This window comes from Neofelis nebulosa, chromosome 13, assembly GCF_028018385.1.
Source record: "Neofelis nebulosa isolate mNeoNeb1 chromosome 13, mNeoNeb1.pri, whole genome shotgun sequence".
Classification (NCBI taxonomy): Eukaryota; Metazoa; Chordata; class Mammalia; order Carnivora; family Felidae; genus Neofelis; species Neofelis nebulosa.
In genome coordinates, this window is record NC_080794.1 from 63,471,862 (window position 1) to 63,497,241 (window position 25,380).

A 25,380-nucleotide genomic window follows, 5' to 3' on the forward strand; every position below is an offset into this window, starting at 1 on the left:
CTTGAAATACCTTCCTTATTTCCCCCACCCCCCATATAAATCCTGATAATTCTTCCATTCCCATCTAAAATCCCAACTCAATCATAGTCGTTTCCAGGCAGACTCTCTTGAAATATTCTATAACTCTAAACTCTTACAGCAATAATCATCCAATCAATATATCAATTAATCATACATGACATCTATTTTGATAGAATTATTATTCAAATTTTATATTTGAAATCGTTCAAAATCTTACTGAGACTAAAGCCTTACTCTTACACTGATTTATCACCATTATTGTATCTTAATAATGCCTCACATACAAGCAGTGCACGAATTTCATTTCCTTGTAAGAGTCTCTCAGCTTATCTGTTCCTTCTAAGAGTTCAGAAGAAAATGACACCCAGGGTAAGCTACAAGACTATTTTACTTTGCAGAGACCTAAAGTCAAAGTGAGAAAGCTATTCTATAAAATACCTTAGCGCTTCAATTCAATAACTGCTGAATAAACAATGTCCAATGAAAGAACAATTAAATTCAAAGCCCTCAAAATTCCTAGAGATTTTCCCTAAGAAAAGGGCTTACCTGTATGGTGAGGCCTGGAGCCATGATGTTCAAATCTTTTTGCAGAGCTTGCTTCAGATTTTCATCTATTTGATCTGTTTTTGAGGCCAAGAACAACAATTCTCATGATACTCAAAAAAATTTTTTTCATTGTATTAACACTGAAAAAAATCCAATCACTATTAGACCTAAAGTTTCCATGGTACTGTTCTTTTGTAAAGCTTAAACCACTGCACATATATATGAAAACAAAACTACCTACATATTATAAATGTATAAATTATTACATATATTTAAAACTTATATTTAATTTTCCTTTTGTATAGGAGAAAATGTGAAGAACTGTCAAACAAAGAAATTAAGGAAGAAAGATGATAAACAGGTTGTTTATCAGAAGAAAAATGATAAACAGGTTGTTTATCCAATAAATGGAGACTCTAAGTCTCATCTTAATTCAGTGTTGTTACTTAATATGTGTCCTGATTATCATAAAAACCAAATTCCTATCCTCAATCCTTAACCCGAATCTCCAAATAACTAAATTTCATTTCCATGGACCTCTGCCCATTATTTTGGATTTTAAAAGGGTGCCTGGGTGGCTCAGCAGGTTAAGTCTCTGACTTCGGCTCAGGTCATGATCTTGCAGTTTGTGGGTTTGAACCCTGTGTCAGGCTTTGTGCTGGCAGCTCAGAGCCTGGAGCCTGCTTCAGATTCTGTGTCTCTTGCTCTCTCTCTGTCCCTCCCCTGCTCATGCTCTGTCTCGCCCCGTGTCTCAACAATAAATAAATGTCTAAAAAAAATTTTTTTTTAATAAAAAGGGAGGGGGGAGAGTTCACAGGAAGGTCTTTGAAGTATACAAGAATGGACAATAAAGCTATCACTTCACTTGGCTTTTTAACTTATAAATTTTCTACCTCACTAGTACTCTCACCATTATTAAAATGACCAGTGATGTGACAAATCAGGACAGTTTGTCTCATATACCTAGTAGTTGTGAATCATCAATGAGGGATCAATTGGTAGATCTCTAAAATGATTAACCATCCCTATGCCTGCCTGTAAGAAATTCACTAAGAATTCCAGGAGGGAGAAGTGAGCAACCAACAGCAACAGCCCAATCACGGGTCACAGCTTTCACTATCACAAATGAAAAGTAACTTGTGCAGAAAGAGTTAACATAGCAGTCCTGAAGCTGTGATCCTTAGAAAGGCTTGTCTGTAAGTTGGCCTTTGGCTGTCACCTGGGAACTTGAATTTGGAAAGGATTTCCACTATTCCAGGAACTGGTAAGAATGACTCACTGTGCCTAAACTGTTTATACAACCAATGTGGTTTATGCTGAACAGGTGCCTTCCTTCTGGGAGTCTGGAATTTTGTTATGTACTAGGCAGAGGATGCCTATATGTTAGCTTCCAATAACAATCCTGGGAATTAAGTATCTAATGAGCTTCCCTAGCAGACAACATTTCATATGTGTTGTCACCGTTTAATACCAAAGTGTATCCTTGCATGACTCCACTGGGAGAAGACTCTTGGAAGCTTGTGCCTGGCTTCCTCTGGATTTTACTTTGTATATTTTTTGCTATAATACATCTTAGGTGAGAGTAGAACATATATTGAGTCCTGTCAGTCTTCCTAGCAATTCATCAAACATGGTGGTGGGTCTTGGGAAACACCAAGAAACAGACTTCTACTAAATTTCCTCAAATTATCTATTAAAATAACAACAAAGCTAATTTTCACTAAATTATCATAGTAAAAAAACAGAATATAGTCTATAAATAATGATCTTTTTCTAATCTCTATCAAGTTATACATAGTGCATTTCAGAAAATGGTTCTCATTCTTAAAATATCTTTTGAGTAACTATTTGCTTAATTTAATAAGAAATTTTAAACTTCAGATAAAGAATATTTTAAAGACAAATGCTCTATTATAAATTCAGAAGAAATGCTGAAATAACATAATGTTTACTAATATTGTTATAGTGTCCACAGAGTTGACTAAGATTTCCAACTGATCATTCACATATTTAAAACAAATAAGACACTCACCAAACAATTCAATGTAAACTTCTTGAAGTGTATGGGCACTGCAAAACTGGTTCAGTTCATGGTGGATTTTATTGAAGATTAAGGTCTTGTCATAATCTGCAGTGTAGTTCCTCACGATATCAAACACTGAAGGAGAGGTACAATCCATTTTTACCCATGTACCTTCTAATTCAGCCAAGGTAAAAGTTATAATATACATGAGAAAAAGTGACAACAGAATAGTGAAAACATGAAACACAATTCACAAACATTGAGCATTTCTTGTGCTGAATTTTCCAGACATTACTACATTTGCAATTCTAATGGGCAAATTTTGAATTCCATACTAAGAAGAGTCTACATTATCTTGGAGGTAATAAGGAACTGTCAAAATTTTCAAACAAGGGCATGACACAATCACATTTGTACTGTGGCAGCAGTGTGAAGATGAACTGTGGGGCAGGGCAAGTATAAGGCAACTACTGCAAAGCAAAAGTTTAGCTAAGAGGTAAAGAGGGCCTGAATCAATTGAAGAACAGTGGAAATAAAAGAAGGAAGCAGCTGCAAATGACCATTTTGGAAAGGTGATTTTTTGTTTTTCCTCAGATTTTTATTTAAATTCTAGTTAGATAACATATAGTGTAAGATAAGGTCCAGGAGTAGAATTTAGTGATTCATCACTTACATATAACACACAGTGCTCAAGTGCCTTCCTTAGTACCCATTCCCCATGTAGCCCATCTCCTCCCCAATGAAAAGGTAGTTTTTAAAGGCTGTAAAAAGATACCAGGCTCAAAGGAGAAGAAGCAAACATTCACTGGGCCAGGCTTTATATCAGGGAATTTATGTACATTACCACTTAATTTCCACAAAAAAACCCTCCAAATTTTGCATAATAGGAAACAGAATTTCAAAAATGTGCCTAAGGGCACATACTAGATCACACCAGACCCATGCTCTACCTATTAAAACATTGCTTTCTTCCTTCAGACCCAAAGACTAGTTCTACTGGCTTTCCCATGGAGGATATCAGGTATAACTGGATTCCAGATCACAACAGATAGGCCATCAATAAATACTTGCTGACTAACTCATTTGCTTGGTCATTACCAAATGAACTGTTGATCCAACAGTTTCCTTATCTCTGGTTAGAGAACCAGCAATAAATTCCCTTCGTCTATTTTTCCAATCATAATCCATTCCACTGATTTGTAACCAGGGAAAGTAGATGGAAAAAAAAGACAAGGAAAATAATCACTGAAATATATAATCCAAATCCACTTGACAGTAATACAGCTTGCTCTCTACTCTGAAATTCTTTTGCTATTTGTGCCTGTACCAGTGCCATGAAATTTAGCATGACCTTATATTCCAACATACATAAATACATACATACATCTATGTATATATATGTGCTGGTATCATGTCTTCTGAAGTACAATAAAAAAACCCTGAAGGAAAAGGCTCTAACTTCACCTTTTTAAGCTGTTTTTGTCAAACACAGTATCCTGTACGTATCAACATACATGCAAATTTTAATAAAAAGGATCAAGATAAAATGGCAGATCTTTCAAATGAAAGCAGAGTCTCAAACAGACCCACATACACCTGTGTTCATAGAAGTATTATTCACAATAGCTACAATGTGGAAGCACTCCAAGTTTCCATCAATGGATAAATGGACAAACAAAATGTGGTATATACACAAAGTATTATTCAGCCTTAGAAAAAAAGGAAATTGTGACACATGTTACAACATTGACGAACCTTGAGGACATTATACTAAGTGAATAAGCCAGTCACAAAAAAGACAAATACTATGGTTCCACTTATTATAAGGTACTTAAGAGTAGGCAAAATCATAGAGACAGAAAACAGAACAGTAGGTGCCAGGGGCTGGGGAGAGAGGGAAATGGGAGTTAATGTTTAATGGGTAGTTTCATTTTTGCAAGATGAAAAGAGGTAGATGGCGTTAATGGTTGCACAACAATGTGAATTTTTTTTTTTAAGATTTTACTTTTAAGTAATCTCTACACCCACTGTGGGGCTTGAACTTATAACCCTTAGATCAAGAGTCACATGCTCTATGAACTGAGCCTGCCAGGCGCCCCTGTGAATGTATTTAATACCACTGAACCGTACACTGAAAAATACTTGAGACTGTAAATTTTAAGTTATATGTATCTTACCACAGTAAAAAAAAAAAAGTTGGGGGAAAAAAAATCAAACATAAAAAAAAAAAAAAAAGCAAATCTTTCTCCATAACTTCTAAGTTTTTGATTTGAATAGTAACCACTCCATCTCTGTGGCTTTTCATCTTTTACCAAGGAAGTGTTTTCCCCATACTGAGAACTTTCAGATCACTTTACAAGTTATAGCAAATCTCAACTAGAAGTTTTCTATGGTTATAAATCAATGTGTTCTGATCTGTTACAGATTTTTAGCATGCAAGAAAATTCTCTCTCATCCTGACTGGATAAAATGCTACTTTCTAGAAACTCTAGAAATAATCAATGACCATCTTGCTCTTCGAAAACTCAGATGAGAGAAGAGTAACACATAAAGTTACAGAAAGTCAACTCTGTTTAGGACTTGTGACCTGTTTCTGCCACCATTTCCCAGAAATAGAAAAGATTCTCATTTTTTTATATATATATCAGAAATGAATGAGGTCATAAAACTTTAAAACTACCCTTTTATTCCTTAAGGAATCTCTTCAGATATAAATACTCTAATTGTAACTATAAAAACAACAGAATATATGGGTACCATACCTGCACAAGGGGCCAACATATTAACCACTTCTATTCGGTCAATATAGATCATGACCCCACCACTAAAAACAAAGAAATGGAAAAAGTGTGAGCTAAATAAAATTTATCATAATCCCAGATTCCCACATTGTCAAACATATCCCACATGGTAGAAATTTAGAAGGAAAATCTAAAGTCATACACTACTCATTAATTAAAATAACCACTACTCAATCACCACTCAAACGTCCCTGTACACATTTAATCTGGCTCCTCTCATAACCAAGTCTCACCTCTGTAACTGAAGCAATCAAATCAGCTCACATGAAGACTAAATGTATAACGTAGGGCTACTTAGGAACTTTGCCCTTATTAACTGAAGCCAACAGCTAACGCAGTACACTTCTCAAACTTTTCCATCAAGGGACCAAGTAAAATGGTTCCCCAAGGTGTATTAAGACCAGCCACGGGCTGACTTTTTTTTTTTTTTTTTTTTTGGTCTCCTGCCTTATCTTAATAATTCATGAGGAGTTTTAATCTTTTTAAACTGTATTTATTCTAATATGAAAAAAGACTTTCTCCTCAAACCCTCAAGTAAAATTGACACTCCAGAAAGATAGGTCTTGTTAAGTAATGGCTTCCTGTACTTCCTGGCCTATTACCACAGACCCTGAGGTACATGTGAATCTCAATTTAAGATTCATGAAGTTAGAGATTTTGAAACTAAACAACTAAGTCTTCCTAACAACTTACAAGGACATTTTCTTTCTGATATAAAAGGTAATACCTGCTCACAGAAAAAAATCTGAGAAAATAAGGGAAGCATGAAGATAAAATTTACCCCAAATCTCATCAGCTGCCAATTTTGAGTCCTCTCTAAAGGAAATCCATAAAAGAGAGTTACAGAGAGATCTAGGAAGAACCTGATATCAAATATATAAACTTAAAACAGAGGGAAATTCTCCCTTTTTATAAGCATTTCTGTCCGTCCATAGATGGCCAAGTCTCTTTTACAGGCTTATAATACTGACAGTCATTTGAAATAGGGCATTTAAAAAAATACCTTGAATTTTACACTCTTTTTTTTTTTTGTTACACAATTCAATGTTCTGATTATACTCTAGAAATAATTTAGGCTTTGTTTGCTGTTCTGTCCCTAAAACTCTTTAGGGCAGAGACTTTCAAAGTAAGGTCCCCAGACCAGCAGCAGCACTATCACCTGGAAACTTCTGCTAGAAATGCAAATTCTTGAGCCTCATTCCAGACCTCATGAACCAGAAACTCTAATTAGATAGCATTTAGTAGTACAGATGACAAGAAAGTGAGATGATTTCATTTGAACTATTTGTTATTGAGTACGTACTCTGAGTCAAGTGCTGGTTAGGCACTTTATATACACTAATCCTAATTCTCACAATAACTCTGCAAGATAGGTCTTATTACCCAACTTTTACAAACAAGAAAACTAAGCCTAACTAAATCCATAAAGGCATGTATGGGAACAAGGAGTATATGGGAACTCTCTGTCCTTTTGCTTAGCTATCAAACTATAAGTGCTCTAAAAAATAAAGTCTATTAAAAAAAAAAGTCAATAAAGCACACAGGGCAGTGCTGATGTATGAAGTTAGGTCTGCCGGTTCTGAAACTTTTTCCAGTACCAAATGGCTTCTAAGATGGAAAGCTCGGAGACACAGCTTTACTCAAATAATCCCAGAAAAGAAATCCTCCTGGGTTACTATCATGTCTATCTGAAAGATTAGTTTAAGTAATCACAGTTTGTGGACAGAAACTCCATCTGAATTAAAGAGAGGTTAGTAAGCAAGGAGAAAAGCTTACCTTGTTCCGCAAGGCACATTTTTAACTTCATCAGTTTGTAGTGTTGTCTGAGGAAAAGAAAAATATTTCATGAATACTCAGGACACATATTGTCAAAGAACTACTGGTCCCAGAAGAAAACCTACAGAGAACTGCTAAGAGGTAAGTACAGAAGAGCTCCATTACAATTTCAGTCCCCAAAGATTAGCTATCAGAGTAATTTCTTTTTGCATCCTAGTAGATATGAAAAATAAAACAAAATATTTTATAGCTAATGTCCCAATCAAGATGCATATGGACAACCCAGAGTGGGAAGGTTGATTGGGGGTGGGAGCTGGGGCCAAAAAAAAAAAAAAAAGGCACCCTTAGAAAGTTTCAATGTTTAGTCTCTCAGAGTCCCTTATTTGCCTGGAGCTGGCCTAGGATTGCAAACTACATGGCTTACCCACAAGGATACTACCATTAGGACTTCTGCTCTGCACTTTAATTCCACTGCATATTCTGGATACACTGAACCTTATTTAAGAATACAGCAACATATTACTTTATGGAATACGAACAAAAAAGGAAGCATGATCTTTGTTTCTAAAAGCTCACAATCCCACATAGGACATAAAATCCTCATAAAGCAATTGATGACATGTACACAATAACAGATTATAAACTGAATTGCTACGAATCAAGTAATAAAGAGTAGAATAATAGTTTGGAAAGCTCTCCGAGGTGAAGTATTTATAAGCCACGTCTAGAGGGAGAGAAACAAGAACATATCTTAGGTTCAATAGCTCCTCGTGCCAGGAGCTTCTTCAGTCCTGAGCACATAGACTGTACATTATGAAGAACACACAGGAAGACCTTGTGACGGTCACTGGCTTTTTGCTTTTTCTGCGCTTAAGTAACAAGTATTGGCAAATGACACTTTCTCCTGGCCCTGCCCATAGGGACCAACATTGTCGTCTTTCCAGTCCAAACCACCCATCTTTCTCTTGCCTGAGTGCGAAGGGAGGCAGTCCATCTAGGAAATGGGACCATGAGTATACACTTGAGGAACATCTGGACTGCTATTCTGGAGCTTTATTTCTGGTGTGTTTGTTTCACAGTTATTTGAAATGTTTAATAAAGCTTCAAAAACTTAAAAAAGGAGCTATCCTATCAAATACACACAACTGAGGACAAACCACATGTATAATGATAGGAAGCAAGCTGGCTTGCCTGGAGCAAAAGGGGCGATATAGAGGAGAGTGCAAATTCTGAGAAGAGAATGTGAAATTAGACAGTGGGCCCTAAATGTTCACTGGCGGGCTTGGGCTCTCCCTAGCTCATCTAACATATAGCCACCAAATGAACCTTTCAAAATATGTTTTTTCCTAATTCCTGTGCTTATATGTGATGCAGTCCTCATTATCCATCTTATCTGGAGGTAGAAAAACCAGCTGGGAAGCTAAAGTATTGATTTATTTAAGTTAATGTAGTAAAGGCCATGGAAATTGAAAGCTGTCAGTCCAGGAGACCTAACAGAGGAAGGTTGTAATAACTGGTTGTATATAACATTCCAGGGGAGAAAAGAATAGAATATAACCCTAGGGTTGGGAGATTAGGGTGATGGTAAACATTAGTGACAGATTCTAGGCACAGTGAGGGGAGGTGAGGAGAGGAGTTCAATTTATTTCCTTCAAAACATTAACCAAATTCAATTTCCATATTCCACGTCAACTCTTAATATACATCCCTATTTAAACCTAGAGGATAGGGGCACCTGGGTGGCTCAATCGGTTAAGTGTCCAACTTTGGCTCAGGTCATGATCTCACAGTTTATGAGTTTGAGCCCGGGGTCCGGCTCTGTGCTGACAGCTTGGAGCCTGGAGCCTGCTTCAGATTCTGCGTCTCCCTCTCTCTGCCCCTCCCAGACGTGTACGCGTTCGCATTAAAATAATTTAACAAAAAACAAACCTAGAGGATATTCTCTAAAGAACTAGGAAAGAGTTCAAACATTAAATCCTCAATATCCTATCTTCATGTCCTTTTATAGTTCTTTTAAATTATCTCCAAAATTATCATCTTCCCAGTATGAATATTTATTTTAAGTCTTTTTAGGGGCGCCTGGGTGGCTCAGTCAGTTGGGCGACTGACTTCAGCTTAGGTCATGATCTCATGGTCTGTGGGTTCGGGCCCCATGTCGAGCTCTGTGCTGACAGCTCAGAGCCTGGAGCCTGCTTCAGACTCTTTGTCTCCCTCTCTCCCTTCTCCTCCCCTGCCTTGTGTTCTATCAAAAATAAATAAACATAGAAAAAAAATTTTAAGTCTTTAGTTATGTAATATACTTTAAAGGCTGAAAGTTTTTATATTTCCCTAAGCATAGCTTTTTTTTCTTTTTATTTCATATACAGGATTTCACATTTCCCGAGATGCTACTTATACATTCCTTTCAACTGCCAAGTTCGTTAAGCCACTTGTTTATACAGGTTGTCTTCTCATGCGTTCCAAAAATTCCTAAAAATAAATTTGTCTTGTTCTTATAAGAACAGTTTCTTAAAAGTTTTATTAATGTAATCCTTTCCTAGAATGTTATTGTGTCCCATATGAAGAAAGAGCACTACTATTTAGCCACAATGGATCCAGCCTTTAATATTTTGTAGATGTATATTAGTTTATACTAAAATCTTTTTACAAATTTCATGTCTTAACAGTTTGACAATTTATTATTATATATGTATATATACATATACTGCATATCTGCTGTATGCAGTTAACCTTTAAATTTGTTTTAATGTTTACTGTCTGTATCTTTTATATATCTCCGCATCAGTATGACTCAAAATACTAAGCTCCAAGAAAGCAGAAACAGATTTGACTGACTTTGAACAAGATTTTTAAAAAGCTCCTTATCTCTAAGGGTCTGATGATGCCATTGATAACATCATTACTGACTGGGCTGTTGTTGAGGTCATGTAATTAAAACCCCTTCTTTCATGGAGGAATAACAATGGTTAAGTCATTTTTGCAAAGTCATGTAACCAATTAGTGCCAGAGCCAGAGCCATTACCTAAGTCTCCAGGTTTCTGGCCCCATGTTCACTACACCATACTGCTTCCTAAGAAATCAGCTCAATTTAACAACTTTCATAAGCAGAAAGGTCAGAAATACAAATGTGTTACAACCTCTGCCTTCAGGAAGTTTGGAGACTCTCTGGAAAGAAAATACACAAAGCAACTTTGAGAGTACAAGCAACATTACTAAAGGAAACATGACTAAGAGCCAACATTTACCATACAGACTTTAGGAGCTATAGATTAGAAGAAGGATTTGCAGTGAGACTTTACAAGGCTAGCAAGATTGAGATAGGAGAGCAGTAATGAAGGAGAGTTGGTGAGAGAAGAGGCGACAACATGAACCAAGGTAAGAATGAAAAAACAAGGGAAAACAATATGGAAATAAGTCTGACTAGGAGAAGAACACTACATTTCACTTCAATGGACACAATTCTTGCCCAAAGCCATCTAAAAGGGAACTGGAAGGAAATCTGGAGGATTTAAGTATTTGTAATGAAACTCTCACTAGAAGGAAGCCTAGACTTAAATTACAAGATTAAAAACATTGAATTTTCCTGAGTTCTGGAAAAATTAACAGCAGATACTACACAAACTTCTGAATCCAAAGATGTATGATCACACTGAGCTTGCAAAACTAGGCACAATCTAATCCTGTTTTTTTCATCTTGTTATAACAAAAGACATTTACTAAGTGTCTCCCATAGCCAAGATACTGTTTTCAACGGACAGATGCTTATTTCAAATATTCTGGGATGCTGTCAAAATAAAACACTCAAAAAGGTTCCATATAAAATTGTGCTTAATGTCCCAGGTAGAAAAGTTGTGTGTAAAAATTCAGATCCTCCTGGTTAACAGTGGCCCAGGAACTGGTCTCTATGGAAACCAAACACCTTTCTAAACCAAGTAATCACTGGTTTGTACTTCTGTGTTTCAAAGTCCTATTTTACTTTGACATGAGAAACAAAAACCATGCTGCATACCACTATATAGATGGGGGAGGTGGGTCCTTCCGAGTTGCCTGGCTCATACTTCTAACACACTTCGAGAGAGTGAGGTGGTTCAAAACCAGAACTTGTGCTGTGACAGTTGTACTCTGAACTTTGTAACTCCTGCTTTTAAGTAAATACCACCATTTGCTTAAGCAATAAGGAAATCCACCTCCACCCATGAGTGTGGTAACTATTCCTGTCACACTTGTCTACCCAGCGTGGGGGCTTCCCTAGGAATCACTCACCTGCACAGATCTGAACGTAGTAATGAAAGGCAACATGATATGATAGCCTGGTCCACTGGGGCTAGTTAGTAAAGCTCCTCCCCTGCAAAAAGATGTTTCAATTTGACAAGATTATAAAGACAGAAATCCTCTTTCCAAATCTAAAATGCTATAATAAATATTCACTCTTACTCATGCTATGGACCTACTAAAGCCTCACTAATATGAGGTGCTCATGAGGAACAATTACTGGTCTCTAAAATATCTGCCAAAGGTGAAAAAGATCAAATTAAACTGCCAATGTTACACTTTGTTTCATAAGCTCAAACAAGGATACCTCTGGGTCTCTAGCACTGCTCTCGGTACAAAGGATCCTCCCTCATCTTTAAGCTTCTGAGAAATAATTGTGAAAAAAATTCTAATGGCTCTCAGTTGCTGTACTTTAACTGTACATAACATGAGCCCTATTAAAACATAATACATTTCATCACCAGGTTGAAAAAAGAACATAACACAAACTTTCAAATAAAGAGAAAATTTCTGAGGCTCAAGACTCTTTTTTTCTACCTACCTATATTAAAATACTGGAGGCATAAAGTCTGTGTTAAAAATAACAACAGGGGCGCCTGGGTGGCGCAGTCGGTTAAGCGTCCGACTTCAGCCAGGTCACGATCTCGCGGTCCGTGAGTTCGAGCCCCGCGTCAGGCTCTGGGCTGATGGCTCGGAGCCTGGAGCCTGTTTCCGATTCTGTGTCTCCCTCTCTCTCTGCCCCTCCCCCGTTCATGCTCTGTCTCTCTCTGTCCCAAAAATAAATAAAAAACGTTGAAAAAAAAAAATTTAAAAATAACAACAAAAACTCGGCATGGAAAAGATGAAGGGTGAAAGGATAAAACTATAAACAGATAGTATATAAGTGTGGGCTTATTCACCAAATTCTGAAATGTGAGAAATATGAAAGTACATCTTGGAAATTCTAAAAAGGAGGCACTTGGCAGGCAGGTATAAAAAAGAAGTCCTGTTTACATAGTGAATAGTAAATCCATAGAACCTGCCTTCTTATCTTGAAAACATTAATAAGTTTGCAAATAATTCATAACAAATAACTAAGAAAAAACGAACTGAAGTCTGTCTCTAATTCTTTGAGAGCCATACCTTGAAATGTTCCTTCCTTGGTTTTACCATTAGGAAGACAACGATGAACCAGATGGAAATACGAATTAATCTGTCATTTGTTATCCTAGATCTCCATCTGCTAAGACCTATCACTAAAATTGTATTTGAAACTAGCACTTCACAGGAAAGACCGTTTCTAAGATTCAGGATGGATCTAAAAGTAAAGTTGAAGTTCCTTCAAATACATTATTGCAATTTCTCCAAACTTTCCTCGGTCTACATCAAAAGGAACTGGTTGTAACTACATTGAAGGAAAAGCTATTCTACCTCAATTAGACAGCAACACATCCCACGCTACTCCTTTCCTCAATTTGAAAAGAAAGGGTAAGGTGGGAGGAGGATGGCCCATCAATGCTATATTTATGTCTCTCAAGTTCCAGGGATATAACAACTGTCATGGTCATCATGGCCTCCTAAGCCAAAACCAGTCACTACGGGTTATCAGAGTAAAAAAATCGAAGAAACGACCACAGACAAGAGCAGAGTTTCTAAATGGCATCTGTGACTACAAACTAAAAGCCTGTACAGCTGTATGGAATATAACAATGACTTATCTACCTCTTCAGTCACAGTGGAGCGACTACTGCCTTTCTTTCTTCCTTCTTCGTTTTTCCCACAAATAATTGAGTTTGCGGTCTATTAGGAATGAATGTAGAAAATCTGAACCTCTGCACAAAATGCAGAGAGCACTAAAACTGTCCAATACTTAGAGGGTGCTTGACCCTCATCCTCCCCTAGGGCTGGGACGAAAATCACTTCCTAAGACTGGAGAGCTCCCCGATGCTGCAAGAGGGGACAACTTCGTAGACTCACTCTTAACGGGAGTCCCCTTTCAACCTACTCCGGAATCTGAACTGACTGCACACGCTGCTCACCTGTAGTACACGGCCAAGTGTCCTTCCTCGATCTTGTGGATGGAGGCGTAGAGAAGGACAACCACCAGACCCACCACTGCGGCCACCAGAACCCGGGCTTGAGTCATATTCATCCTTGTTCCTCCTAGATGGGGGAGGAAAGGATCCCCAGCCTCGTGAGTACCGACGCCACCCCCCCCCCCCCGCCCCCCAGTTTCCACCCTGTCTCCGGAGACCCGGCCTCCTTCCGCAGGGCGAGCCAGAGAGTTCTGTGCCCCTTTTCTCGCATACTTTCCTCCTCACACAGCCTACTTCTCCCTCGCCAACCCCTCCGCCCGAAAAGGGCCGCGGGCCGCCCCTACTCGGTAAGCGTCCTGACACCCCCAATCTCAACGGCCGCTGCACCCACCCCCAACCTTGGCGGAAGGCACTAACTGAGAAGGGGCCAGCCGCAGACTCCAGGGAAAGGCCGACCCTAAGGCCGCGCCTCACCGATCAGTGACGCATCGCCCCCGCCTGCACGTGCAGCCGCCTCCCGGGCCGCGCCAACCGCCGCCAACAGCCGGCCCCGCCCACTCGCCCGGCACTGCGGCTGCGCAGCCACGCACGCCGACGTAACTCTCCCCGCGCCACTAGGAGACGGGGAGCGGGCGGGACAAAATTCTCCCGGCCGCCCGCCTGCGGTGGTACTTGCGCTCCTCTCTGTGCAAGGCTGGTTTCCTGCTATGAAAAGAGAAGGGAAGTCCGCAGTGTGGAGGAAGCAGAGATATAGAGGGAAGGAGAGGGCGCCTGGGACGAGGGATTGGTCAGTTTGTTCTTGTGCAGAAATCCACTCCCGTGCTCTCTGTGGTAGCTGCTCCGTTTGTCCTTTTGTGGTTTATACCTTGTGACAACCACATGCTTCAGGCACGGGTCCTGCACGAATTCAGGAGCAATAGACCTGTTGCAATAAAAGTATTGTAGAAGTTCAGAAGAGGAAGATATTCAATCTGACTACATCTTTCATCCTTCAGGTGTTTTTCTGAGCACCGATTAACGTGCCAGAATATTGATCCAGTGAGGGCTTTATGAAGACCATCCCAATAGAAACAGAATAAGCACGCGAGTGTGTGTCTGTGTGGGGGGAAGGGGGACATCCAGGTAGCTCAAAGAGTATTGCACCTTTCTTGAAGCCGGAGTGATGGAAAGGAGTGGTATAACAGGTTTGGCCAGGCCCAGATTTTGAGAGGCTTGCATGCAGTTTTTCTTCAAGGAGAGGGAGCTGAATGACTAGAGAACAGAAAGACTTTCTTTGTACTGCAGTCTTCTGTTCTTTCAAGTTATGGGTCATGTGCATATATTACCCAAAACAAAAAAGGCAAAGTTAAAGAGTAGAGATGGGAATGAGATGAACACAAGGGAAATAAAGGTAGCGTATTAAAGTTGGTTGGGCAGTAATCCTGTAAGCTCAAAGCCTAGTGGGACCAAAACCGGACAAGGGAGATGAGGATCCCGGGGCCCTGTAGCCTTGGGCAGAGAAGTGTGGGAAAACAGTACTTTAGGGCCAAAATAGCTGCAAAATGGCTTAGAATGGAGGCAGAGAAGCCAAGCGGTTAGGAAACTGCAGGCCTAAGGTTACGAAGGTAGTAACAGTGGAAATGGGAAGTGGTAAATAGGATTTCAAGCCTTCATTAAAACAAGACCACTCTGCCCTCTCCCTTCAATAAATGTACTTACCTGTACTGTTCATAGGACTTTTATTACCTACAAATGTCTGGGACCTTGTCTGTTCTAGGCATATAATATTAGCAAAGCTTAGCTATTTTAACTTCCAGAAAGCAAAACGAAGTTAAAACAACTTGTTCCAGCCCGTTTTCTGGATTGATTTTCTTAGTTTTTCGTAATATTGCTGGAATTAGAAAATGAAATAAATGTATACCATTTACAATCGCCATTCCACTCTGAAAAGGTGTGACCCAGTAAAAAAATAGTCAACTCATGCATCAGAAACAAGTCTGAGGTGATCTCACTATAATTTACTGTACTGAGTCAGAACACCTGCCTGTATTACATGGATCAGGCTACCCTGACGTCACCCCAGCCACACCATAAACTGGCCACACCCGAACACAGATCTCTTATCAATTATTATAGTGACATTTAGAAAATATGCAGTCATCTAAACAATAAATTTCTTTAATAATCATTTCAATGCTTGGATGGCTTGCAGTGTTCAAACTCCCAGATAAGCATTCTTGTAATGCCTTTGTTAAGGGTTTCTGATCTTACCATCGAGCTCAATATTCTAAGCAACAGGTATCCAATAAATGTTTCATTGATTAAAACCTTCTAGAACTAGAGGGGTATCTGGGTGACTTAGTCGGTTAAGTCTGCCTCTTGATCTCAGCTCAGGTCCTGATCTCACGGTTGGGAATTCAAGCCCTATACTGGGCTCCATGCGGGGTATGAAGCCTACTTAAGATAAATAAGTAAGTAAGTGAGTAAGTAAATAAACAAATAAATAAATAAAATAGGGGCAACTGGCTCAGTTGATTAAGCATCTGACTTGTGATTTTGGTCCAGGTCATGATCTCACGGCTCATGAATTCCAAGTCCTATGTCAGGCTCTGCACTCACAGCACAGAGCCTGCTTGGGATTCTCTCTCTCCCTCTCTTTCTGCCCCTCCCCTGCTCTCTCTCTCTCAAAATAAATAAAAACAAAATAAATAAATACATACATACCTAGAACTAGAGAAGCAAGGGACAGGCTGCCTATTAAAACAGCAGACACAATTTCCATATTTAGAGAAACAGTAGTACCAGATGACTAAAAAGTTAGAAGACAGCCCCAAGATTTCAAACTTAGATGATGGAAAGTGACACTACTAGGAAAATGAGGATGGTGTGACTAAGACCTCAGTTTATAGAGCAAGATATGAGTGAGTATGGTTTTTACACATGGAAAGTGGTGATGGGAGAAAAGACGATATTAAAAGAAGCTACCCAATGCTGTTTTTACTATAAGTCCTGTTTAATTCCTAAGGAAAGTACAGTGAGGGCCTGTTATGTTATTCTGTGCTTCAGTTCCACTTCATGGAACCATCACATTCCCAAACCATATTCAAACATTCTGTTGTAATCTGATCATAATGAATAGAGATTCTACAAGTAATTTAAAAATCATTTAATACACAAAGTGGAAAACTGTCTAGAATATAAAAGCATTTCACATTTTTTAAAAAACACAAAAGACCTTCTAATTTATTTATTTAACAGATGATAGATGGACAATCCTTTATCTGAAACCCTTAGGGCCCAATGTTTCAGAATTACAAAATTTTCAGATTTTAGAAAAGTAATTCAGTGCATACACCATCCTCCATAAACACCCAGCAGGGTCTGTGGCAGCGCTCCCCCGCCCCCAATAATCAAACATGTTACTATCTCCACAGCAAAATAAATGAATATTCGCACTAAATGGGATAAGCAGATTCAATATCAGTTCAGGTTAGATTTGCAAGCAAATGAGTTTTGTTACCAAGCTTATGAAAAATGTTTTCAGAGCTTTATATTTGGAATTACAGATAAGAGAGTGTAGATCTTTATACATTTGTAGAACATGAAAAATTCATTAAACAAATGACCCATTTTTTACAAATGAAAAAACAACAGTTTTCAAACATATTATAAATTAACGGCATTTTCTTGATATTATTAAATGTACATCTTAAATACATATACACATAGCACATTTAACAAGATTTATTTGAATCAACTGGTATTAAAGACACAGATGCTGGGGTCCCTGGGTGGCTCAGTCAGTCAGGCATCCAACATCAGCTCAGGCCATGATCTCATGGTTTGTGAGTTCAAGCCCTGCAAAGGGCTCTGTGCTGACAGCTCAGAGCCTGGAGCCTGCTTCAGATTCTGTGTTTCCCTCTCTCTCTGCCCCATCCCCTGCTCATGCTCTGTGTCTCTCTCAAAAATAAACATTAAAAAAAAAGAAAAAAAGGATACTGTCAAATGTGCAGTAAAAATGAAACTATTAAGATTAAGTTAACTCCTTATGATGCCAGGAAGAGCATTTTTTGAATGCAACACAAGGAGGTAGAGTTTAATCTTCATGAAGTACAGTTTTACTTGTGAGCAGTCTCTTCCACAGAAACAAAGGCAAACAACTTTTACCTTGAATGCATGTTAGTCATATATATTTATGTGTATACACACACACACACACACACACTTTTGGCCTTATGCCCAAAAGTTAAATGACAAAAGATGTTTTTAGTCAGTTAAACGTTTTATCAAGTTTGAAAACAAATGGATTGCTGTGCTTAAATAGCTATCGTATTTAAACAAGTCCACTAACGTTTAAGATTCTGTCTCTTCAGAGATTAAAATTACCCAAAGTGAAAATACTGTCCTTGTAAAATCATGCATATTTTCTGATCATAGTCATTTCTTCAATTTGCTGGTGTCTGAAGAATGATTTCATGGGAGAAAAACAAATTTCCAACACGTGCTGCGACAACTTCCATAGGTTTGGGGACAGTGAATAAGTAGCAAGTCATTCTGTTAACCAACTCCAATCAAGATTCTAAAACCAGGCATGAAAAAGTTATAATTAGATGTTGACTATAAGTGGTAGGTTTATGGGTGTTACTTTTTGCAAGTTTTCTGTTTGGACCTGTTATAATAAAAAGTTGAAAAATCAAAAGTATAAGTAAAATTACAAGTTGAGAGTTTAGTTTACCTTCTTTCCTGCTAATTAAAAAAGTATTTCAAAGAGTTTTCATAAGTATTGGAAGTAAATAATTAATAAGAGGATATACAAAGAGTTGACCTTGAGACTAAATGTAGTAAAGTTAATTCAGTAAACATTTTTATTATAGTTTCTCCAAGTTTTAACAAATCAATAATTCACAGTAACCAAATCTTAATATAAATCTATTAATTACAGCTATATTAACATCATTCATTTTGCACACAGTGGTTACTAGATTTGATTTATAGTACAAATCCTGCTCCATCTTATTAGATAAAATTGAGTGCTGAAGCAAAAAGGTACAAACCATTCAATTTCAGTGGTCACATTGCAAAAAAATGTTCACCCTTCATTTAATTTGACCAAATATGCTACTGTTGAAGATTAGTGCTGACACAATGCTAGTATACCCATGAGTAAGAGAAGAGGGATTTGAGGTCAAGGATATTCCTCAAATGCTCTCTTTCTTCCATTCCCCACGTGAATCCCAAATGCCAGATAGGGCTCACATGGAAAGTTTAAAGCTTGCTGCATCCAACAAACCTAAAACACACACCCATATCCATATAAAACTTACCATCATACTACTGCCCTGTTCCTCATTTGCTTCATGAATAATAGTGCTTAAATGGCCAAGACAGTTCAAATTTTCTTCTATCATTTGTGCTACAGTCTCCCTGTATGATGAAAAAACAAAGCCTTTTCAAATTCAAAGGAGCATATGAACTTCCTCTACCTTCCGGTCTTCAGGGTCAGGATGATCACTGGCTTTCCTGCAACCCTGCAACCCAGCACCCCAATGCAGCTGCTTCCTACAGTCTTCAGTCCTACTTGTTAATCCAAGCTGTTGCCTCTGCCCAGCTCTAATGATAAGAAGTCTACTGTACGTCCAATCTGACTTCCCTCTGAAATATAAGTGGTGATTACATACAACCTTTCCCCCCCACTGAAAACAGTAACTAGGGGGTGGGGAGATAACTGCAGCACAGACAGATGAAAAATCTCTTTTTGTTTCTGGAAATTTCCTTTTCCTTACAAGCAGTGAAAACATCAGTATGCCTACTTCAGAAACACAAATGTAGGGGTGAAGATACAAAAGATCAAGGAATGTGAAAACGGTGGTTGGAAACCACAGGTGACAGCGATGAAAAAGAAAACAAGCAAGCTGATTCCTGAGGACAGCAGAACAGTGTCACAGGGGAAATGCCCAGAACCGACAAGTATCTCTGGAAATTTATATTTGAAGGAAATCCTGATTCTGGTTTCCACCTTGCCCACTTTCCTCTTCCGTATGGCCTCTATCCTCACCTTTTACCAACCCTCAGTCTCTCCTTACTAGAACCAGTTCTAGGCCAAGGATGATAGCCACTATAAGCTTAGAACTAAATTCTAATTTAGCTCGTGTTCAACAGATGAAAACACTGAGGCCTACAGATCCCAATCCCTGGTGGTTAAGTACTATGTGTACATTAAAACTGAAATCAATTTTACTTTATAATGTATTCCTACTGGAAAATATATTTAAAACTCCTGTCTGACATGCTTTTGCTAACAACCACAACCTCAAATTAGAAATTACCTATATAGAGGTGAAATTTGCAACCATTAGCATCCCCTAACAAACCTAAATGCCTTTAACGAAAGCAAAAAGGTTAGGAATGTATTACATTTGATTTGCTTAAACTCTGTTTAATGGAGTATTTCCTAAAGTCAATCAAATTATAGCCTATGCTGCAGCTGGATGTATTGCATTGGGCCAAATCTCTAATGACCCCCAAGATATACCCTGCAACTTGCTTTCTTTAAAAACATAAAATACCTGGTATCAGCTTTCCTTCCTGCCATGTGCTTTTCTCTCATAAAAGTAGAGTACAGAATGTGCAACTGCATGACCTCCTGAGCAGTGATGTAACATGGCTGCACTTCTGCAAAACTAATTATGGGCAGAGTTTCCAGGTAATGCTGGTGCTGCTGTAGAGGTCTCCATGAGTTGTGAGAAAAGCGACAATACACAAGCTAGCAAAGAGCCACTGGCTCTGGATACGGCACATCTTATGCTGAGAAAAATAACAGAAATGGATAGTCATTCAGCTTTTAGCAGAAGAGCAGGAATTAATAAAAGAAAATACAGGATTTCAAACTTGAGTTCTTATTTGCAAAACTGATTTAAGGCATTGAAAAATCTGATTTTAGAAATACTAAGTTATAAAACAAAGTAGATTAAACTCAGTAATTCATTAGAGGGGTGGTGATCAAGGACCCGAAAATGATAAATACAAATACAAAAGACCATAATTTCTCAGAGATAAATGGTTAAGGAAGAAATAGTTTGGGTAAAAGAATTCATAAGCCAGTTACAGAGAAAGAACTTAGAACTTGGATTGAGCTCAATAAATAACATTTACTGAATATTTACTTCCCAAGCTCTTTTATACATCATCTAATTGAATTTTCACAGCAGTTCCCATTTTATAGGTGAGGAAGTGTGCACATTAAAAGAACAAAGTTAATTGGGGCACGTGGGTGGCTCAGTCAGTTGAGCATCCGACTTCGGCTAAGGTCATGATCTCATGATTCACAAGTTCGAGCCCCGCGTCAGGCTCTGTGCCGACAGCTCAGAGCCTGGAGCCTGCTTCAGATTCTGTCTCCCTCTCTCTCTGACCCTCACCTGCTCATACACTGGCTCTCTCTCAAAAGTAAACATTTAAAAAAAATTAAAAAAAAAAAAAAAAGAATCAAGTTAATTGCACAAGGTTATTACAAAGGGATAGTCAAGATTCAACCCTGGTCTGTAAGGCACTAAAGATATGCTTTAACCACTATGTTCTCCTGCCTCATTCCTACCACTGCACTTGATAACTATCTATTGTTGCAAAGTGAACCCACCCATCTTGAGGAGTTACCACGCATGACAGGGGATGTTCACGTTCTGCTGAAGTTGGGGGAAGCCATGCTGATGCCTGAGGGGTTATTGCACCTTCTAGACTGGATCCTACAAGGGACCGGGCAGAACTCTGTGTCTGAAGGGGAAAAAAGTAAATAAAAAGATTATAGGCAAGCACCTCCATTGATTCATACAATTTCCTGTAATATTCCTAAGATTTACACTTCTACCACTATATGTACAACCAGAGTATTTCTGTACAAAACTATTCCCCACCTTTATATATTGACCCCTTTCTTCACTGACTAAAACCAAATGTAGCTACCCCTTCTCATTCCACTTTTAGTTGGAGAAAACAAAAACAAAAACCAGTTGAACAAAGGATTACTTTTATTAACTGGTCAGGCACGTCTACCCCCAAATTAGGTTGGGATACCCCAGTGGTCTAGGGCTAGAAGGAGTAAATATGAGACTGCAGAGGAGAGAAATAATGAAGGATGATCATGAAATCCCGCATCTGAATTGCCAGTCAGACACCAAGCAAAGAACATGAACATCAACCTAACACAAAATCCACACGTGTCTAAAAGGACCCAGATCAGATCATGCTGGTAAAAAATCCTTTTTGCAGGGAATACCAGCAAATCAATGTCACGTTAACTAATTCATTAAAAGTTACTTACACAGGCAATTTTAAGGAGATGCCATATTTCTTTCTGCCTCTTTCCCTGCATAAACATGACAGTATTGTCAGCTTCTTTGATGTTACTGAGGGCCATTTCCACCTTGGGCAGTAGATCAATAATCTTCTGCTTACAGCCCAATAACTTGCTGGAGAGATGAAATCACTGTCAGACAATTATACATCCCCTTCCCCCACAAGACACCATACTCCCACACCCAGCTGGGGAAATGAATCACAGTCCGTATCAGATTTTGTGACTGATCTCCAAAGCAATACACACAAACAGGACACCTAAATGCACACAGCTATGGTCCAGTTACTCAAGGTATTGCCAGATACCTTCCTGGGTCTAGTGTATTTACCAAAAAGGGATATTACACTTTAAAGGAACATGATACAAGTACCCTGGCTTTTCAGTAGGAAATAAAACAATTTCTCTACCTCAGATGACCAAACAGCTCCTTGAGAACACGGTCCTGACTCTGAACAGTATGTACAATGATCTTCACCATTTCTGTGCTGTCGCTGTAGGAGTGATCTATAAAAGATCTCAGTCAGTAGGTATAACCTCTCTTCTGCATGAACATATCAGCCTCCAAACAAAAAAATCCTAAAAATCTGAAACTAATTTTAATTAATAAGCATCTCTATTTAAATTTAAAACTGGATTAAAAATTTAAGATTATAATATATAAATAATTATATACCTAAACACAAAGTATGTGTATTTGTGTTTGTATAAAGCATATACAGGGGCTCCTGGGTGGCTCAGTCGGTTGAGCATCCAACTTCGGGTCAAATCACGATCTCGTGGCTTGTGAGTTGGAGCCCCGCACAGGGCTGGCTCACTGCTGTCAGCACAGAGCCTGCTTGGGATCCTCTGTCCCCCTCTCTCTCAGCTCCTCCCCACTCACACACTCTCTCTCAAAAATAAAACAAACAAAAAAGCATATATAAATTTATCACTGTATCTTCAACAAACCTTAGTTGTCTGTTTTGAGAAGAATATGTTACTGAGAACAAACTGAGGGGTTGATAGGGAGTGGGAGGGAGGGGAGGGTGGGTGATGGGTATTGAAGAGGGCATCTTTTGGGATGAGCACTGGGTGTTGTATGGAAACCAATTTGACAATACATTTCATATATTGGAAAAAAAAAAAAAGAAGAATATGTTTAGTTCCCTTTAACCCATATTAACCCAAACCCCAGACACAAATGCAATTTTCTGGCCAAGAGATCAATTTTTCTTGGATAATTAACATCACTTATTTAGAAACAGCAGGACAATACATCAAACTTCCACTGGTTGAAAAGGAGACCCTTGACCCAACTAGGTTGCTTGGGATTTCATGTTTATCTGTTTACAGCCCATGAAAACTTTGAAGAAAAGCGGACTGACTTAAGCCAAATATGATGCACTAATAAAAGGACCTATAGACGCCTGACAGTTCAGTTTGACGGTAGTATGACATCTTAAACTGCCAGCTGACAAATGTTCTCAAAGAAAATGGCTGTGTGGACACAGTGAGGTCTACAGTTTATAGGAGATGGTACCCCAATTAAAACAGCAACAACAGCAACAGCAACAACAACAACAACAACAACAACAACAACAACAACAAAAGCATTAATTGTTATCTTTCAGAAGTGGTATTTAAAGTTTTGAAAAACCGGAAGACTGCTCATAGATCATGCTAGTATTTCCTTGGACAATAATTAATCTCAAATGCAAAAATATTATTTGTTATTACCAACTCAGTTTTCTCATTTAACCCTCATAGGAGTCCTGGGAGATGGCTACTACTGTTACCCACATTTTACTATGAAAGGGGTATCAAAGAAGGTTTTTTAAAAAGTTCAACGTCCTTTGTTATCACTGCAAAGATCTCCCCCATAGCTCAAGTTTATTCCACACACACGTCCCTGTTTGTCTCTCCCTTACCAACAACCAGACACAGGGGCTCCAAACAGGCTTCTCTCCCAGCAGCACTCCTTCCTAAATCCTGTAGACCAGGACAGCTTCCCCATTGTACTAGCTCTCTTAGATGGTCAGAAACCACAGAACATTAACTTTCTCCAACATACAGAATGAAGAAAGTTGTTTTTTACCATTTTCAGCTGAACTAGAGTCTCAAATCAACTCTAAGCCAGAGAAGACACTAGAGACCATGTATCAAGTATGATTATATAAACCCCAATAAGAGATAAAACTTGTTACAACTAGTTTGTTCTCAAGGTAATGATCAATTCAAAGAAGCAACCTGGATAGCAAGTTTATTTCTGGGCTCTATGATATGTTAGTATGCTGACAGGACTACTGCAAAGTTTTTATAAAAATAATCCAGGGGCGGGTGCCTGAGTAGCTCAGTCGGTTAAGTGTCCACTCTTGATATCAGCTCAGGTCATGATCTCAAAGTTGTGGGATCCAGCCCTACCTCTGGCTCTGTCCCAAGTATGGAGCATGCTTGGGATTCTCTTTCTTTTTCTCTGCCCCTCCCCTGCTCACTTGTACTCTCTCTCTCTCAAAATAAAAACACCCTTAAAAAAAATAAAATCTTAAAAAAAAATAATTCAAACAAATGTTATCACTTACTATGGAAGTTAATTTGAGCCAATGGATGGAATTTTGTATGTCTTTACCTGCAATACCCAATTCATTGGTCAGAAGACTAGAAGTAATGAATATTGATTCAAGGGGGGAAAAAAAGAATTAGACTTATTCTATTGGAAATCTTAAACTTCAATACTTTATTCTAACCACAACTTCCATCACTTAAATCACTTTCTGTCAATACCTTGAACTTTTTTGTCCTCTTCTGAGCAAAATCCTAACCCTGGATCAGTCTAACCATCTGCTCTATCAGTTCCTGCAGCCATACCACTAAACACCAGCAACAAAAATATTATACTACCATCTCCTCTGTGGTCACTATTGATTCACAGGTTTTCACTTCTGCTCTGGATTCTTTTTTTTTTTCTGCTCTGCATTCTTAATAAATGTTATGGATCAGCAACATCTTCCACTGCACACACCAGCTTTTAAAAATCATTAGCATAGTCCTTAAATCTACCCTCATCACCTCTTCTGTTAACCCCATCACTTCTGTTAACAGTTAACCCCACTTACTTTAGGATGAGAGGCCACAAGGCAGTAAGACTCTCAACCTTCCAAACCCTACACTCACAAAAGTGTGGGTACCCACACTCACCCTCAGTGGTAGCAAGCCTAATTGCTCCCACTATTCTCTGGAGTCAGCCTCTCAAGCTTGTTCAGGGACCAGCCCCTGTTCAGGGGCCCTTTACTAAGAAGTTTGTTTGTTTATTTAACATTTGTTTATTTTGGGGGAAGAAAGAGAGCGTGCGTGCGCCCAAGTGGAGACAGCCAGAAAGAGGGAGACAGAGGATCGGAAGCAGGCTCTGCGCAGTGAGCACAGAGCCCAACCCAGGGCTTGAACTCAAGAACCGTGAAATCATGACCTGAGCCAAAATCAAGCGTCAGCTGCTTAACCAACTGAGCCACCCAGGCACCCCTAAACTAAGAAGTTTAAGTATTTATTTACTTACTTAAGAATAACAACAAACTTGTTACCTATTAACATATTTTTATTAAAAACTATTTTCCAAAAACTTTT

At 38.6% G+C, this 25,380-nt stretch overlaps 2 protein-coding genes across 17 annotated transcripts in view; both read right to left on the reverse strand.

The window, feature by feature from the left end:
- The window catches only part of ERLIN1 (ER lipid raft associated 1), a 66,620-nt gene extending 52,552 nt beyond the window's left edge, over nucleotides 1-14,068 (reverse strand). For 5 of the 9 annotated variants that reach the window (XR_009252522.1, XR_009252521.1, XM_058697469.1 and 2 more), the window contains exons 1-7: nucleotides 13,929-14,068; nucleotides 13,458-13,581; nucleotides 11,431-11,512; nucleotides 7,168-7,214; nucleotides 5,353-5,414; nucleotides 2,600-2,725; nucleotides 568-641 (exon numbers count right to left, since the gene is read on the reverse strand). Coding sequence is in view for 7 of the 9 variants with exons in the window: in XM_058697469.1 (XP_058553452.1) it covers nucleotides 568-641; nucleotides 2,600-2,725; nucleotides 5,353-5,414; nucleotides 7,168-7,214; nucleotides 11,431-11,512; nucleotides 13,458-13,570 (504 nt within the window). In the remaining 2 variants the exon portion in view is untranslated. Of the gene's footprint in view, nucleotides 1-567; nucleotides 642-2,599; nucleotides 2,726-5,352; nucleotides 5,415-7,167; nucleotides 7,215-11,430; nucleotides 11,513-13,457; nucleotides 13,582-13,845 lie in introns of all 9 variants that reach the window. The other 4 variants (XM_058697465.1, XM_058697468.1, XM_058697467.1 and 1 more) reach the window with 4 other exon arrangements.
- Nucleotides 14,069-16,584: 2,516 nt separating this feature from the next.
- The window catches only part of CHUK (component of inhibitor of nuclear factor kappa B kinase complex), a 42,076-nt gene continuing 33,280 nt past the window's right edge, over nucleotides 16,585-25,380 (reverse strand). For 2 of the 8 annotated variants that reach the window (XM_058697453.1, XM_058697458.1), the window contains 5 exons: nucleotides 22,191-22,287; nucleotides 21,748-21,895; nucleotides 21,067-21,200; nucleotides 18,758-18,857; nucleotides 18,004-18,102 (listed from right to left, as the gene is read on the reverse strand). In XM_058697453.1, coding sequence (XP_058553436.1) covers nucleotides 18,040-18,102; nucleotides 18,758-18,857; nucleotides 21,067-21,200; nucleotides 21,748-21,895; nucleotides 22,191-22,287 — 542 coding nt within the window. In that variant the 3' untranslated portion in view covers nucleotides 18,004-18,039. Of the gene's footprint in view, nucleotides 18,103-18,757; nucleotides 18,858-19,999; nucleotides 20,238-21,066; nucleotides 21,201-21,747; nucleotides 21,896-22,190; nucleotides 22,288-25,380 lie in introns of those variants that run through there. The other 6 variants (XM_058697456.1, XM_058697455.1, XM_058697454.1 and 3 more) reach the window with 6 other exon arrangements.